This window comes from Pleurodeles waltl, chromosome 6, assembly GCF_031143425.1.
Source record: "Pleurodeles waltl isolate 20211129_DDA chromosome 6, aPleWal1.hap1.20221129, whole genome shotgun sequence".
NCBI lineage: Eukaryota > Metazoa > Chordata > Amphibia > Caudata > Salamandridae > Pleurodeles > Pleurodeles waltl.
Genome location: NC_090445.1, coordinates 12102708 through 12117059, shown reverse-complemented (window position 1 = coordinate 12117059; position 14352 = coordinate 12102708). Strand labels below are relative to the sequence as shown.

The 14352-nt window shown below is 48.6% G+C and overlaps 1 protein-coding gene across 1 annotated transcript in view; it reads right to left on the bottom strand.

Moving 5' to 3' along the window:
* The window catches only part of TBC1D13 (TBC1 domain family member 13), a 95736-nt gene that overhangs the window by 65687 nt on the left and 15697 nt on the right, over positions 1 to 14352 (bottom strand). The window contains exons 3-4 of the mRNA XM_069237018.1: positions 12030 to 12070; positions 9230 to 9291 (exon numbers count right to left, since the gene is read on the bottom strand). Coding sequence (XP_069093119.1) covers positions 9230 to 9291; positions 12030 to 12070 — 103 coding nt within the window. The remainder of the gene's footprint in view (positions 1 to 9229; positions 9292 to 12029; positions 12071 to 14352) is intronic.

The window sequence follows — 14352 nt, the reverse complement described above, 5'->3', positions numbered from 1 at the left end:
GTAAGATTGTCCATCAGAAGACGCGTAAAAATCTGGCAGCAGCAGAGTAAGATTTTCCATCAGAAGACGCGTAAATATCTGGCAGCAGCAGAGTAAGATTTTCCATCAGAAGACGCGTAAAACTCTGGCAGCAGCAGAGTAAGATTGTCCATCAGAAGACGTGTAAAATCTGGCAGCAGCAGAGTAAGATTATCCATTAGCAGTGCAAGCTTTGCTTCCTCACAGAACAGGTACAGCAGGGCAGTGGCAAAGAAAGCTCCCCTCTCTCACAGAAGGCAGTACGTTCAATCATCCACTCCAAACGTAACCTCATCAGAAGGGCAGACTGGCACAGGCTTTTATCATGTAGAGAACATGTACAATTCAGGCACGAGTGACATGTATGTTACAGACAGATCTCTGGAGCAGGCGCTTAGCTCACTGAGAGGAAGGTACAGGAGGATGAATGAGTGAGTGCACAAGCTTCGACACCATTAGCACTTAGTGTATATTCCACATCAGCATCTTGAAAGTTCTGTTGCTGCCACTCACTGCTCAGCTGTTTGTGTTCTTTGCTTTTCCACGTACTTAGAGGTGGCTGTGACCTGGCAGGCCATTGTTTTTTGGAGCAGCCCAGGTCACTGTTGTAGGAAAGTACCATCTTGCCTGGCATGTTACCCCCATTTTTTCATTGTATATATGTTGTTTTAGTTGTATGTGTCACTGGGACCCTGTTCACCAGGGCCCCAGTGCTCATAAGTGTGCCTGAATGTGTTACCTGTGTAGTGACTAACTGTCTCACTGAGGCTCTGCTAATCAGAACCTCAGTGGTTATGCTCTCTCATTTCTTTCTAAATTGTCACTAACAGGCTAGTGACCAATTTTACCAATTTACATTGGCTTACTGGAACACCCTTATAATTCCCTAGTACATGGTACTGAGGTACCCAGGGTATTGGGGTTCCAGGAGATCCCTATGGGCTGCAGCATTTCTTTTGCCACCCATAGGGAGCTCTGACAATTCTTACACAGGCCTGCCATTGCAGCCTGAGTGAAATAACGTCCACGTTATTTCACAGCCATTTACCACTGCACTTAAGTAACTTATAAGTCACCTATATGTCTAACCTTTACCTGGTAAAGGTTAGGTGCAAAGTTACTTAGTGTGAGGGCACCCTGGCACTAGCCAAGGTGCCCCCACATTGTTAAGAGCCAATTCCCTGAACTTTGTGAGTGCAGGGACACCATTACACGCGTGCACTACATATAGGTCAATACCTATATGTAGCTTCACAATGGTAACTCCGAATATGGCCATGTAACATGTCTAAGATCATGGAATTGCCCCCTCTATGCCATCCTGGCATTGTTTGCACAATTCGATGATCCCAGTGGTCTGTAGCACAGACCCTGGTACTGCCAAACTGCCTTTTCTGGGGTTTCACTGCAGCTGCTGCTGCTGCCAACCCCTCAGACAGGCTTCTGCCCCCCTGGGGTCAAGCCAGGCTTGTCCCAGGATGGCAGAACAAAGGACTTCCTCTGAGAGAGGGTGTTACACCCTCTCCCTTTGGAAAATGGTGTGAAGGCAGGGGAGGAGTAGCCTCCCCCAGCCTCTGGAAATGCTTTCTTGGGCACAGATGTGCCCAATTCTGCATAAGCCAGTCTACACCGGTTCAGGGACCACTTAGCCCTGCTCTGGCGCGAAACTGGACAAAGGAAAGGGGAGTGACCACTCCCCTGACCTGCACCTCCCCTGGGAGGTGTCCAGAGCTCCTCCAGTGTGCTCCAGACCTCTGCCATCTTGGAAACAGAGGTGCTGCTGGCACACTGGACTGCTCTGAGTGGCCAGTGCCACCAGGTGACGTCAGAGACTCCTTCTGATAGGCTCCTTCAGGTGTTAGTAGCCTATCCTCTCTCCTAAGTAGCCAAACCCTCTTTTCTGGCTATTTAGGGTCTCTGTCTCTGGGGAAACTTTAGATAACGAATGCAAGAGCTCATCCGAGTTCCTCTGCATCTCTCTCTTCACCTTCTGATAAGGAATCGACTGCTGACCGCGCTGGAAGCCTGCAAAACTGCAACAAAGTAGCTAAGACGACTACTGCAACTCTGTAACGCTGATCCTGCCGCCTTCTTGACTGTTTTCCTGCTTGTGCATGCTGTGGGGGTAGTCTGCCTCCTCTCTGCACCAGAAGCTCCGAAGAAATCTCCCGTGGGTCGACGGAATCTTCCCCCTGCAACCGCAGGCACCAAAAAGCTGCATTACCGGTCCCTTGGGTCTCCTCTCAGCACGACGAGCGAGGTCCCTCGAATCCAGCAACTGTGTCCAAGTGGCCCCCACAGTCCAGTGACTCTTCAGTCCAAGTTTGGTGGAGGTAAGTCCTTGCCTCACCTCGCTGGGCTGCATTGCTGGGAACCGCGACTTTTGCAGCTACTCCGGCCTCTGTGCACTTCCGGCGGAAATCCTTTGTGCACAGCCAAGCCTGGGTCCACGGCACTCTAACCTGCATTGCACGACTTTCTAAGTTGGTCTCCAGCGACGTGGGACTCCTTTGTGTAACTTCGGGTGAGCACCGTTTCACGCATCCTCGTAGTGCCTGTTTCTGGCACTTCTCCGGGTGCTACCTGCTCCAGAGAGGGCTCCTTGTCTTGCTCGACGTCCCCTCTCTCTCCTGGTCCAATTTGCGACCTCCTGGTCCCTCCTGGGCCACAGCAGCATCCAAAAACGCTAACCGCACGATTTGCAGCTAGCAAGGCTTGTTGGCGTTCTTTCGGCGGGAAAACACTTCTGCACGACTCTCCACGGCGAGAGGGATCCGTCCACCAAAGGGGAAGTCTCTAGCCCTTTTCGTTCCTGCAGAAACCTTTGCTTCTTCTGTCCAGTAGAAGCTTCTTTGCACCCACAGCTGGCATTTCCTGGGCATATGCCCATCTCCGACTTGCTTGTGACTTTTGGACTTGGTCCCCTTGTTCCACAGGTACCCTAGATTGGAAATCCATCGTTGTTGCATTGTTGGTTTGTGTCTTTCCTGCATTATTCCTCTATCACGACTTCTTTGTCCTTGGGGGAACTTTAGTGCACTTTGCACTCACTTTTCAGGGTCTTGGGGAGGGCTAATTTTCTAACTCTCACTATTTTCTAATAGTCCCAGCGACCCTCTACAAGGTCACATAGGTTTGGGGTCCATTCGTGGTTCGCATTCCACTTTTGGAGTATATGGTTTGTGTTGCCCCTATCCCTATGTGTCCCCATTGCATCCTATTGTAACTATACATTGTTTGCACTGTTTGCATATTTTTGGTATTGTGTACATATATCTTGTGTATATTTCCTATCCTCTCACTGAGGGTACACTCTAAGATACTTTGGCATATTGTCATAAAAATAAAGTACCTTTATTTTTAGTATAACTGTGTATTGTGTTTTCTTATGATATTGTGCAAGTGACACTAGTGGTACTGTAGGAGCTTCACTCGTCTCCTAGTTCAGCCTAAGCTGCTCTGCTAAGCCACCATTATCTATCAGCCTAAGCTGCTAGACACCCTATACACTAATAAGGGATAACTGGGCCTGGTGCAAGGTGCAAGTACCCCTAGGTACTCACTACAAGCCAGTCCAGCCTCCTACAACTGTGCTCTAGAGAGCCGCACACCATTGCCAACCTCTCTGAAAACGTTATGAATGCGAGAGCACGAGGTGCTGTGCAATATCAGACACCGCGATGATCCTGTTCAAAGTCTTGATGGCCGCCACTGCTGGGGACACACGGGCTGGAGATCTGACTCAGTTGGCAACTGAAGAATCAACCTCAGAAGCACAATCAGTGCAAATGACCTCATGAGAACTCAAACCTGTGACCTGCAGGTAACACTCCGTTTGTGGTCTCAGGTGGCCTGGACTCTACGCTAGCTTCCCCAGTTAATGTACATTTATGTATGTATGTACGTATGTATGTAAAGAAGCATGTATATGTGTGGGCTTTTATTTATTTTTTAACAGAGTGGCAATAGTCACTGTGTAGCTAAGTTTGAGACTGTGCCTCCAAAGACATTTTTGTTTACCTAAACCTCTCGACCCTGTGGACGGGTTTGCATAAAACTTGTCAATCTACTAACTCTGTCAGCTAATGTCAACATGGCTGGTTTCATGAAGATCTGTTCACAGTGAAAAAAAAAAAAAGGTTAGGGCGGAGGTTTGGGTGAAAAAGTATATAATTTCCCTTTTTAGCTCCTATTGGAAATTTTGCAGAAAGAGCAAAACCCACTGAACAAATTTACACCAAACTTGGCATGAAAGGTGAACTTTACTCAAACAGACTGCTTTTAGTTTCGGCATGAATTTGCTCAGTAGCTTTCAAAATATTAATGTTTTAAAAAGGTGCAGAACGATATTTGAAGGGTTTACACTTTTGAATATCTTCTCAGTTGAAAAGTCTCCATTAAAGGTGGCCCAGTTAAAGAGGGGGTGGGGTGTCATTGGCTAATCATTTTGCAAGTGTGTGTTAAATCTGTATACAATTTGGCAGAAGCTAGGAAGGATGCGTTTTTTATTTGTATATTAGTTTTTTTGCCAATCCATAAGGGGGTCTGGCATAGTGAAAAAGGTCTGAGTCAGTAACATTTTATTTGCTTACAACCTTGATACTGTTTGATCGATTAGTGTCAAGTATGGCAAGTAGTTACCAACGGATACACAGTGCAGGAGTAATAGGTTTCGTGAACCTCCAGTGAGGTGGAGGGTGGGGAGCAAAGCTAAAGAGGGCACCGTGGTCAAAACTATTAGTGATTTACTCATTACTTTGGCAGTTTGGTGGATTTGCATAACATGTGCAAGTGACTTAGCATATGTAACCTTTTAGTATCTTTGAGTTTGTGCAGATCTACCAAGGGGTTGGGGGTAAATAAGGCAAGGGGGCCGCAAGAAGCGTTTATCTATGAAACATTTGGTACGGTTTGAAGAATCCACACAAAATGTAATTGCAGTTCAGTGGCCCACCTTACTGCTGGCTATGTCATGTTTACAGCCGATCAGTTGGGCGTGACTGGGGGTGGGGGGTTCCAAAGGTAAACAAGAGGGCAAGTAGTTTCATTCAGTAATACATCTGGGCACTATTATAAAATTAAGCCCAGTGCAAGCTCAGACAAGCACTGCAAACAACCCCAATGCACGCTGCCCATAAGTGGGCTGCGCCCAGTGCAGAATGGGTGCATGGCTGGCTGTGTGCAGTGGGAGATCGGGCACAGGGTCTAGCTCTGCAGCCAGTCTCTGCAGCACACAGCCCAGGGCGGTGTCAATGTGGGCTGGGCGTCCATGGTGGCTTGGGAGCACGGCCAGTAACCGTAAAAAGGCTGAAAGAGCGCAACTGACGCTTGTGACCCACTAGGCATCAGCAACTGAGTTCATCCACCAGGCACATGAAGATCCTGCCAGATGGTTCATTACCAGGACAATTTGAGGATGGGCCAGCCATTTCCAGAGGGTGGGTGTCTCCTGGCAGAGGGTCCCTGACCCCACCCCTCCCTTCTTGTTGCAATACTGCATAGCGGTTGTGTTGTCTGTGAGCACCTGCACCAGCCTCCCTTTGATGGGCGGCAACAAGGCTTTCAATGCCAAGCGGATGGCTCTTGGCTGCAGGGGGTTGATAAGGAGCCAGGATTCCAGCACAGACCAGAGGCCTCTGATGTCCACCTTACACCACTCACTGTCTAGACTCTGGTTCACCCTCACACACTGTCTGCCACAACTGTCTGCCCTGTTCTGCCTCACTTACATCGCTCACAGCCTAGACTCTGGTTCACCCTCACACACTGTCTGCCCAATTCAGCCTCACTTACACCACTCACTGTCTAGACTCTGGTTCACCCTCACACACTGTCTGCCACAACTGTCTGCCCAATTTTGCCTCACTTACACCTATCACTGTCTAGACTCTGGTTCACCCTCACACACTGTTTGCCACAACTGTCTGCCCAATTCTGCCTCACTTACACCGCTCACTGTCTAGACTCTGGTTCACCCTCACACACTGTCTGCCCAATTCTGCCTCACTTACACCACTCACTGTCTAGACTCTGGTTCACCCTCAAACACTGTCTGCCACAACTGTCTGCCCAGTTCTGCCTCACTTACTCCGCTCACTGTCTAGACTCTGGTTCACCCTCACACACTGTCTGCTCAATTCTGCATCACTTACACCACTCACTGTCTAGACTCTGGTTCACCCTCACACACTGTCTGCCAAATTCTGCCTCACTTACACCACTCACTGTCTAGACTCTGGTTCACCCTCACACACTGTCTGCCAAAACTGTCTGCCCAGTTCTGCCTCACTTACACCACTCACTGTCTAGACTCTGGTTCACCCTCACACACTGTCTGCCACAACTGTCTAACCAGTTCTGCCTCACTTACACCACTCACTGTCTAAACTCTGGTTCACCCTCACACACTGTCTGCCCAGTTCTGCCTCAATTACACCACTCACTGTCTAGACTCTGGTTCACCCTCACACACTGTCTGCCCAGTTCTGCCTCACTTACACCACTCACTGTCTAGACTCTGGTTCACGCTCACACACTGTCTGCCACAACTGTCTGCCCAGTTCCGCCTCACTTACACCACTCACTGTCTAGACGCTGGTTCACCCTCACACACTGTCTGCCACAACTGTCTGCCCAGTTCTGCCTCATTCACACCACTTACTGTCTAGATTGATTCACCCTCACACTTTCTACTTGCCTGGCACTTGGAAGTCAGAGGAATCCATGGGTTCTGCAGATTGTAGTACTCAGCCTGGAACGCTACATGTGGATATTGGTTGATATCACAGAAACATTACAAATCAATGCTGGTCCAATTCAGAGCCTCAGAAGTGGAGGGTCCTTATGAGAAGTACATGAGGCATGTACCTGTCACTGAGATATCTGCCTGCGACCTTCACAGCTTGGTCAGAAGTCAGAACCACAACCCCCAGAGGACACTGAGCTGACCTTTGAGTATTAGGCAAAGCAGTGACCTAGTTCTATGAAAGACCTTTAGAGCTGGTGACCCTTAAAGGACCTGCGACCCTTAAAGGACCCTGATATGACCTTTAAGAATTAGATTTTTTTTAAAAACAGGCATGTGATTATGAAAGGATATTAGGGCTGTATTTCAGTTAAAAAAGCAAAATATAATGGTTATAATGTTATCCTAATCTCATCTACAGGTAGTCCAACCCATCATTTATATGCTCACTATGCCTCTCCGGAGAGGCCGGCCTTATGCAACTCATACTGGGTCTTTTTGATAGTGTGGCACTGGAATGCTGCTGTGGCACTGGAATGCTGCTGTGGCACTAGAATGCTACGTGGGGCATCAGAATGCTCTTTGGGGCATCAGAATGCTCTTCAGGGCACTAGAATGCAATTTCAAAATTAGAATGCTATTGGCAGGTGACCTGCTCTGAACAGTTCACTCTTTAAACATCTACATTTACTGCAGTGTTATGCAGTTGTTCTTAAAATGTGTCTAGACTAGTGGGACCAACACTCTCCCACCACACTTTGCAGGTAAATGTACACAATGACTAAGATGCCACTAAGATAAGGAGGTCCGGTCTGCCTTACAACCCTGACTCGACTCCATTTCAAAGTCTCTGCAGCACTTTCTGCTGTTCACAAACACAGGTCAGGATACCAATCCAGGACAACTCCTCCACTCATGTCGCGAACGCGGTGTAGGTCTCTTGTGCTAACGTGCCACGGGGTCTGGGCCGGGTCGTTAAGAGATCCAACGGAAACTGGAGTCACCTGTCAAATTGTGAACTGCTCTGCTCCCTAGAAAAATGTTTTATTTCTAAGCTAAAAGACAAGCTCCTCAATTACCTACCACTGCAATTTCCATAAGGAACCAAATGGCACCAGGACAGCTGTCCTATTCTACTCTTCTGCACTTAACAGGGACCATTCATGAATATTCTGACAGATCCTAGTGACCATCATTTTCAGACACAGAGCCAGCGTAGGCTACGACAGTGGGGACTTCAATGGGATAAGAATGTATAACTCTCAGCAGAGCACACAAGACAGACCTGTTCAGCAACCCTTCGCCCACAGCAGCGGCCAGAAGTACAGGTAAAAAGAACCGATCAATCACTATTAGGCAGACAGATTTCTTCACACGTAGAAAAATAATAAAAACCTGTACTTATTGGTGAACTGGTACTGCAAACTAAAAACAAAAACATTTAACATTTGCATTTTGAAACTGTGTGCTGTTAAAGAAATGTATTAGTTATATTGACTTATTGAGGAAATACAAAAACATACCACTCTCTAGAATCTAAGTTCAGAAATATGCTTCCAAACACCTGCAGCCCCCCACAGCCTTCCTACTGGACTTCCATCCTGCAGAAAGTGAAGCTGGGGCCCTGCAGATTATGCTGGTCCCTGGGAGGTGCCCCATCTCTCCATGCGTTTCTTCTCTGTCTTAGCAACAATGTTTTAAGAGCACTGAATATTTACTATTTGTTGTTATCAAACCTGGGGGTAAACAAACTATATCTGCAGTAAACTATCATAGCGAGAAAGCGTCCTTGTCCTGGCAGAACACGGATTGCTCTCCTTAAGTCACCCCATCAGACCACCACCACCATCAGACCACCACCACAGGCCACCACCCCATCAGACCACCACCACAGGCCACCACCCCATCAGACCACCACCACCACCATCAGACCACCACCACCACCATCAGACCACCACCACCACCATCAGACCACCATAAGACCACCACCATCAGACCACCATAAGACCACCACCATCAGACCACCATAAGACCACCACCATCAGACCACCATAAGACCACCACCCCAGGCCACCACCCCATCAGACCACCACCACAGGCCACCACCCCATCAGACCACCACCACCACCATCAGACCACCACCACCACCATCAGACCACCATAAAACCACCACCATCAGACCACCATCAGACCACCATAAGACCACCACCCCAGGCCACCACCCCATCAGACCACCACCACAGGCCACCACCCCATCAGACCACCACCACCATCAGACCACCACCACCCCACCACCACTACCACCATAAGACCACCACCACCACAGCTGAGAAAGCTGGCAGCAGCACCGAGCTAGGGAGGGTGTAAAGTCAGGATCTAGAGTCTGTGAATGTAAGAGAAGGCACTTGCGATGTTCTCATTGCACGGATGGCCTGAGGTGCTATTTACTTCTTCACATTCACTCACCTTTGTTTCTTCAGCACAGAATCCCACAGAGCTTGCTCCAGCGGGAGGTAGTTCAGCAAAATCTGTGGACATAAGAAAGAGTTCACAAGTCTATCATTTGTTGAATTAATAAGGAACAGTATTTCAGGAATCAAGGTTTAGAGGTACAGAGTGAATAAGAGTTAGGCAGAAAGAAGCAAAATCTTTATTCTGCTGCCCTCTGTGTACACTGTCCAACCACAGCCCAGGCTATTAGGCCCTGCTGTTGGACCTCCTCTGGGGCCAGAGGGCTCCACCTAGCAGTCTTTACCCAGGCACACAGATACACACTCATATTTATCATTTTAAGAAACATAGATGGCAAACAACGTTGCTCACTCTATAAACTTCCAGTAAAGCAGAAAAGACCCTGGAGCTAACAATGAGCCCCTTCTGTGAAGCATCTGTCCTGCTGACTGTCAGTCACCCTCAGAGAGCAGTCCATTCACAGGAAACTAGGCTGAACTGCAGCAGACCAGCTGATTGTCAGAAACCCTCAGAGAGCAGTCCACTCACAGCAAACTAGACTAAACTGCATCAGACCAGCTGACTGCCAGACACCGTTAAGAGAGCAGTCCACTCTCAGCAAATTAGGCAAAACTACATCAATCATGCTGACTGCCAGACACCCTCAGAGAGCATTCCACTCACAGTAAACTAGGCTGAACTGCATCAGACCTGCTGACTGTCAGACACCCTCAGAGCAGCCCACTCACAGCAAACCAGGCTGAACTGCTGCGGTCCTGCTGTCAGACACCCTCGGAGTACAGTAGACTCACAGCAAGCTAGGCTGAACAGCATCAGAACAGCTGACTGTTAGACACCCTCAGAAAGCAGTCCACTCAAGAAACTAGGCTGAACTGCATCACCCCTGCTGATTGTCAGACACTCTCAGAGCTCAGTCCACTCACAACAAACTAGGGTAAACTGCATCAGTCATGCTGACTGTCAGACACCCTCAGAGAGCAGTCCACTCAACAAACTAGGCTGAACTGCATCACCCCTGCTGATTATCAGACACCCTCAGAGCTCAGCAGTCCACTCACAGCAAATTAGGATGAACTGCAGCAGACCAGCTGACTGTCAGACACCTTTAGAGAGTAGTCCAATCAGAAAACTAGGCTGAACTGCACCAGAGCAGCTGACTGTCAAACGTTCTCAGAGAGCAGTCCACTCACAGCAAACTAGGCTAAACTGCAGCAGACCAGCTGACTGTCTGACACCCTCAGAGCGCAGTCCACTCACAGAAAACTAGGCTGAACTGCAGCAGACCAACTGACTGTCCAGACACCCTCGGAGAGCAGTCCACTCACAGCAAACTAGGCTGAACTGCACCAGACCAGTTGACTGTCAAACACCCCCAGAGAGGAGTCCACATACAGCAAACTAGGTTGAACTGCAGCAAACTGTCAGACACCCTCAGAGAACATTCCACTCACAGCAACCTAGGCAGAACTGTAGCGCAGTGGCAGACTGTCAGACACCCTCAGAGCGCAGTCCACTCACAGCAAACTAGGCTGAACTGCAGCAGACCAGCTGACTGTGAGACACCTTTAGAGATTAGTCCACTCAGAAAACTAAGCTGAACTGCATGAGACCAGCAGGCTGTCAACCACCCTAAGAGAGCAGTCCACACATAGTAAAGTGGGCTGAACTGCAGCAGACCAGCTGACTGTCAGACACCCTCAGAGATCAGTCCACACACAGGAAACTAGACTGAACTGCAGCAGACCAGCTGTCAGACACCCTCAGAGAGCAGCCCACTCACAGCAAACTAGGATGCACTGCAGCAGACCAGCAGACTGTCTGACACCCTCAGGGAACAGTCCACTCACAGCAAACTAGGCTGAACTGCATGAGACCAGCAGGCTGTCAAACACCCTAAGAGAGCAGTCCACACATAGCAAAGTGGGCTGAACTGCAGCAGACTGTCAGACACCCGCAGAGAACATTCCACTCACAGCAACCTAGGCTGAACTGCACCAGACCAGTTGACTGTCAGACAATCCCAGAGAGCAGTCCACACACTGCAAACTAGGCTGAACTGCAGAAGACTGTCAAACACCCTCGGAGAGCATTCCACGCACAGCAAACTAGGATGCACTGCAGCAGACCAGTTGACTGTCAAACACCCCAAGAGAGGAGTCCACATACAGTAAACTAGGTTGAACTGCAGCAGACTGTCAGACACCCTCAGGGAACAGTCCACTTACAGCAAACTAGGCTGAACTGCACCAGAACAGCTGACTGTGAGACACCTTTAGAGATTAGTCCACTCAGAAAACTAGGCTGAACTGCATGAGACCAGCAGGCTGTCAAACACCCTCAGAGAGCAGTCCACACACAGCAAAGTGGGCTGAACTGCAGCAGACCAGCTGTCAGGCACTCTCAGAGAGCAGCCCACTCACAGCAAACTAAGCTAAACTGCAGAAGACCAGGTGACTAGCCAAGATCCCTGCATACCAGCAGGTACTTAAACATAGTGACTGACATCCTCATACACTGGCAGAAATCCTGAGATAACTACTTACGCAAATACACTCAGACGACTGTTTCCATCTCAACACACTGGCTGACACACACAAACACCAGCTGATGCCACCCACCAGCCCCTTGTCTGCTGCCAGGAGGCTTCCCAGGCATTGCAAACCTATGCCCAGCATTCCCTCTCAGGCTGAGGCGGAATCATAAAAAGAGAAGAGCATCTTCCTGCCAGCAGACAGCACAGTCGTCCGATCCCTCCGGCTGACTCAGATCTATAAAAAGAAGAGACAACGCCCACCTTCCAGCAGAGACAGCGCAGCCCTCCTTCAAAGGGGATTCCTGCAAGAAAGAGTGGAAGGAGACGGGTCACAAACAGTCTTTTGTTCCCTAGCCTTCAGGGTGCTGATGCAAGGCTGGGGTCTCAAACTCATCCAGGGAACCAAGGAAAAGGGGGAGCAAAAGAGTAAAAGGAAAGGAGCGGGTTCATGATGTGTTCAATATTGAATCAATAAGATATTGTCTGTAGACATAGACATCTGTGGACTTACACTGGGAGCAAGGGCAAGAACGGTGTGTGGCCAACACCACAGATGTGGTTCAGAGTAGCAGTCACTGCCAATTAAACAAAAGTGGGATAAGGCATGTGGCCAAACAAACATGGGTATGGAGCCTGGACATTCCAACATACATGAGAATTCTATCTGGCGCTGCCTCTGACACATGGTTGCACTAATGGGCATAGCAAAGGGTATGAAGCGCTCACTGAAACATGTGTGAAGGGTGTGAGGTATAGTCACTAAAAAATAGATACTAACGGTACAGGGCCTGATCGCATGATGGGACGTGGGTAATGGAAGTAGGTGTGGAGGTTACAGGGAGATGGGGGACCACCTCTCCAGATCCTGAGGTCAGAGGTCCTGGACAACTCTTGCGTCAAATACTGCCTTTTAACTCTGGCTCCAATGGTGGGATCTCCTCTGAGGCTCACCTAATGTTAAGAACCACCTACTAGGGCTCTGATTCTCAAAGGAGCAAAGTTTTGAAGTCAAGGCTTAACCTTGAAGTGTGATTTAGGTTTGATGACCCAGGTACAGATAACACAGCAATTAGATGCAATACGCTGGAAGGTCTGGTCAGTGCACGAGCTTCATGAAGTGATAGTTTAGCACCAGGTGCAGTTCTGCTGCGACTAGAGAGGGTTAGACTTTTCACCAGACCTCATCTCGCAGGAACCTTACGAACTAAACAGTTTGACTCTGCAAGTAGAACAGCCGTATACCACCAGAGCAATCCCGGATCTGGTGGCCTTAACCATACTGCTCTAACCTGTGTTTTGGGCGCTGGTTGCATCACACTCAACTATCCCCTTGATAACTATTTGTTTGTTTTGTCTGCATGTTTTATCTAATACAGCACTCTGATATCTTTGATTACGCTTGAGTTCTATAAATATAATATATATAATTCTCAATAAATATACAAATAAACTTAATAAGAGAGGATACTAGCCCACAGAAGCATATTCGGACCTTCCATTCGAGGGCCAGTAAGGGAGTTAAGCCTTCTGTGATGATACAACCTTTGTGACCATACTTCTCAAGGTCATCCTCCGACAGGAGAGCGAAAAGACCTCTTATGGGGATGAGATATCAGAGGTTGCAGGGAAGGAACAGCTCCTTAAGTAGTCCACAATGAACACAGGATGACACCCCAGAGGTCTTCTTAGCTGTTCCATCGAAGGACTTTGGCCTCATCAAGTACGATGGGACAGAAAGGTATATCCTTGCTGGGAAATCATCAGAGCGGGGTCGGCAGTGATAGCAGTATTCTACTCTCAAGGGGGCAGTGGCTCTTCTCAGCAGGCATCCAGCAGCTTGACAGGGCTTCCATATTCTTGTCACTCTATTTAAACCCAGCTTCTATACTCTTTGACATTCTGCTCCCTGCTCGGAGTGAACAGTAAAAGGAGACATCTCCATAACCCTGCAGGAGCCTAATTTGGAGGACAGCAGTGGTGTGGTCCAAACTGTCAGCTTCGCAAAGGACAAATGTGAAACCAGTGTCTCATTCTCACAGAAAACAGAGAGACATGGGGAACCAGAAAGCCCCATTTTCATAAAGAAGACATAAAAGAATGCCATTCTTGTGAGAACAAGAATACACTTTCTTATGCACCTCTGGTATCACGTCAGCCTTACATACAACATGGGAACTGCTGGGGAAGCCAGTGGGCCTTTCTCACACACCTGTAATGGTGCACATTCCTCGAACAGAAAGAACAGGCACTCACATGTGCAGCAGGGGTCTTTTCTAACAAACCTCTGGTGGCACACACCCTCCTATAGATTGTAGGATCACACCCAAGTGAAGCAGGGGTCACTTTCTCAAGAACATCTGACAAATCAGTCCTTTTAAAAAAAGAACATGTAGCAGGGCTTTTCTCAGCATTCTTACAATGAGCATCAAAATCAGGTGCACCTGGAGCCCTTCCTCCCAGACCTCTTACAGAAAGCAGAGTCAAGGGCCCTTTCTCACAGACCTCTGGCTGCACAGGCACCCCACAGTCTTTGCCTGTATTTACAACCAACCTCCTGGGTTCCGTAAAGGCCTTGTTGGTGTCC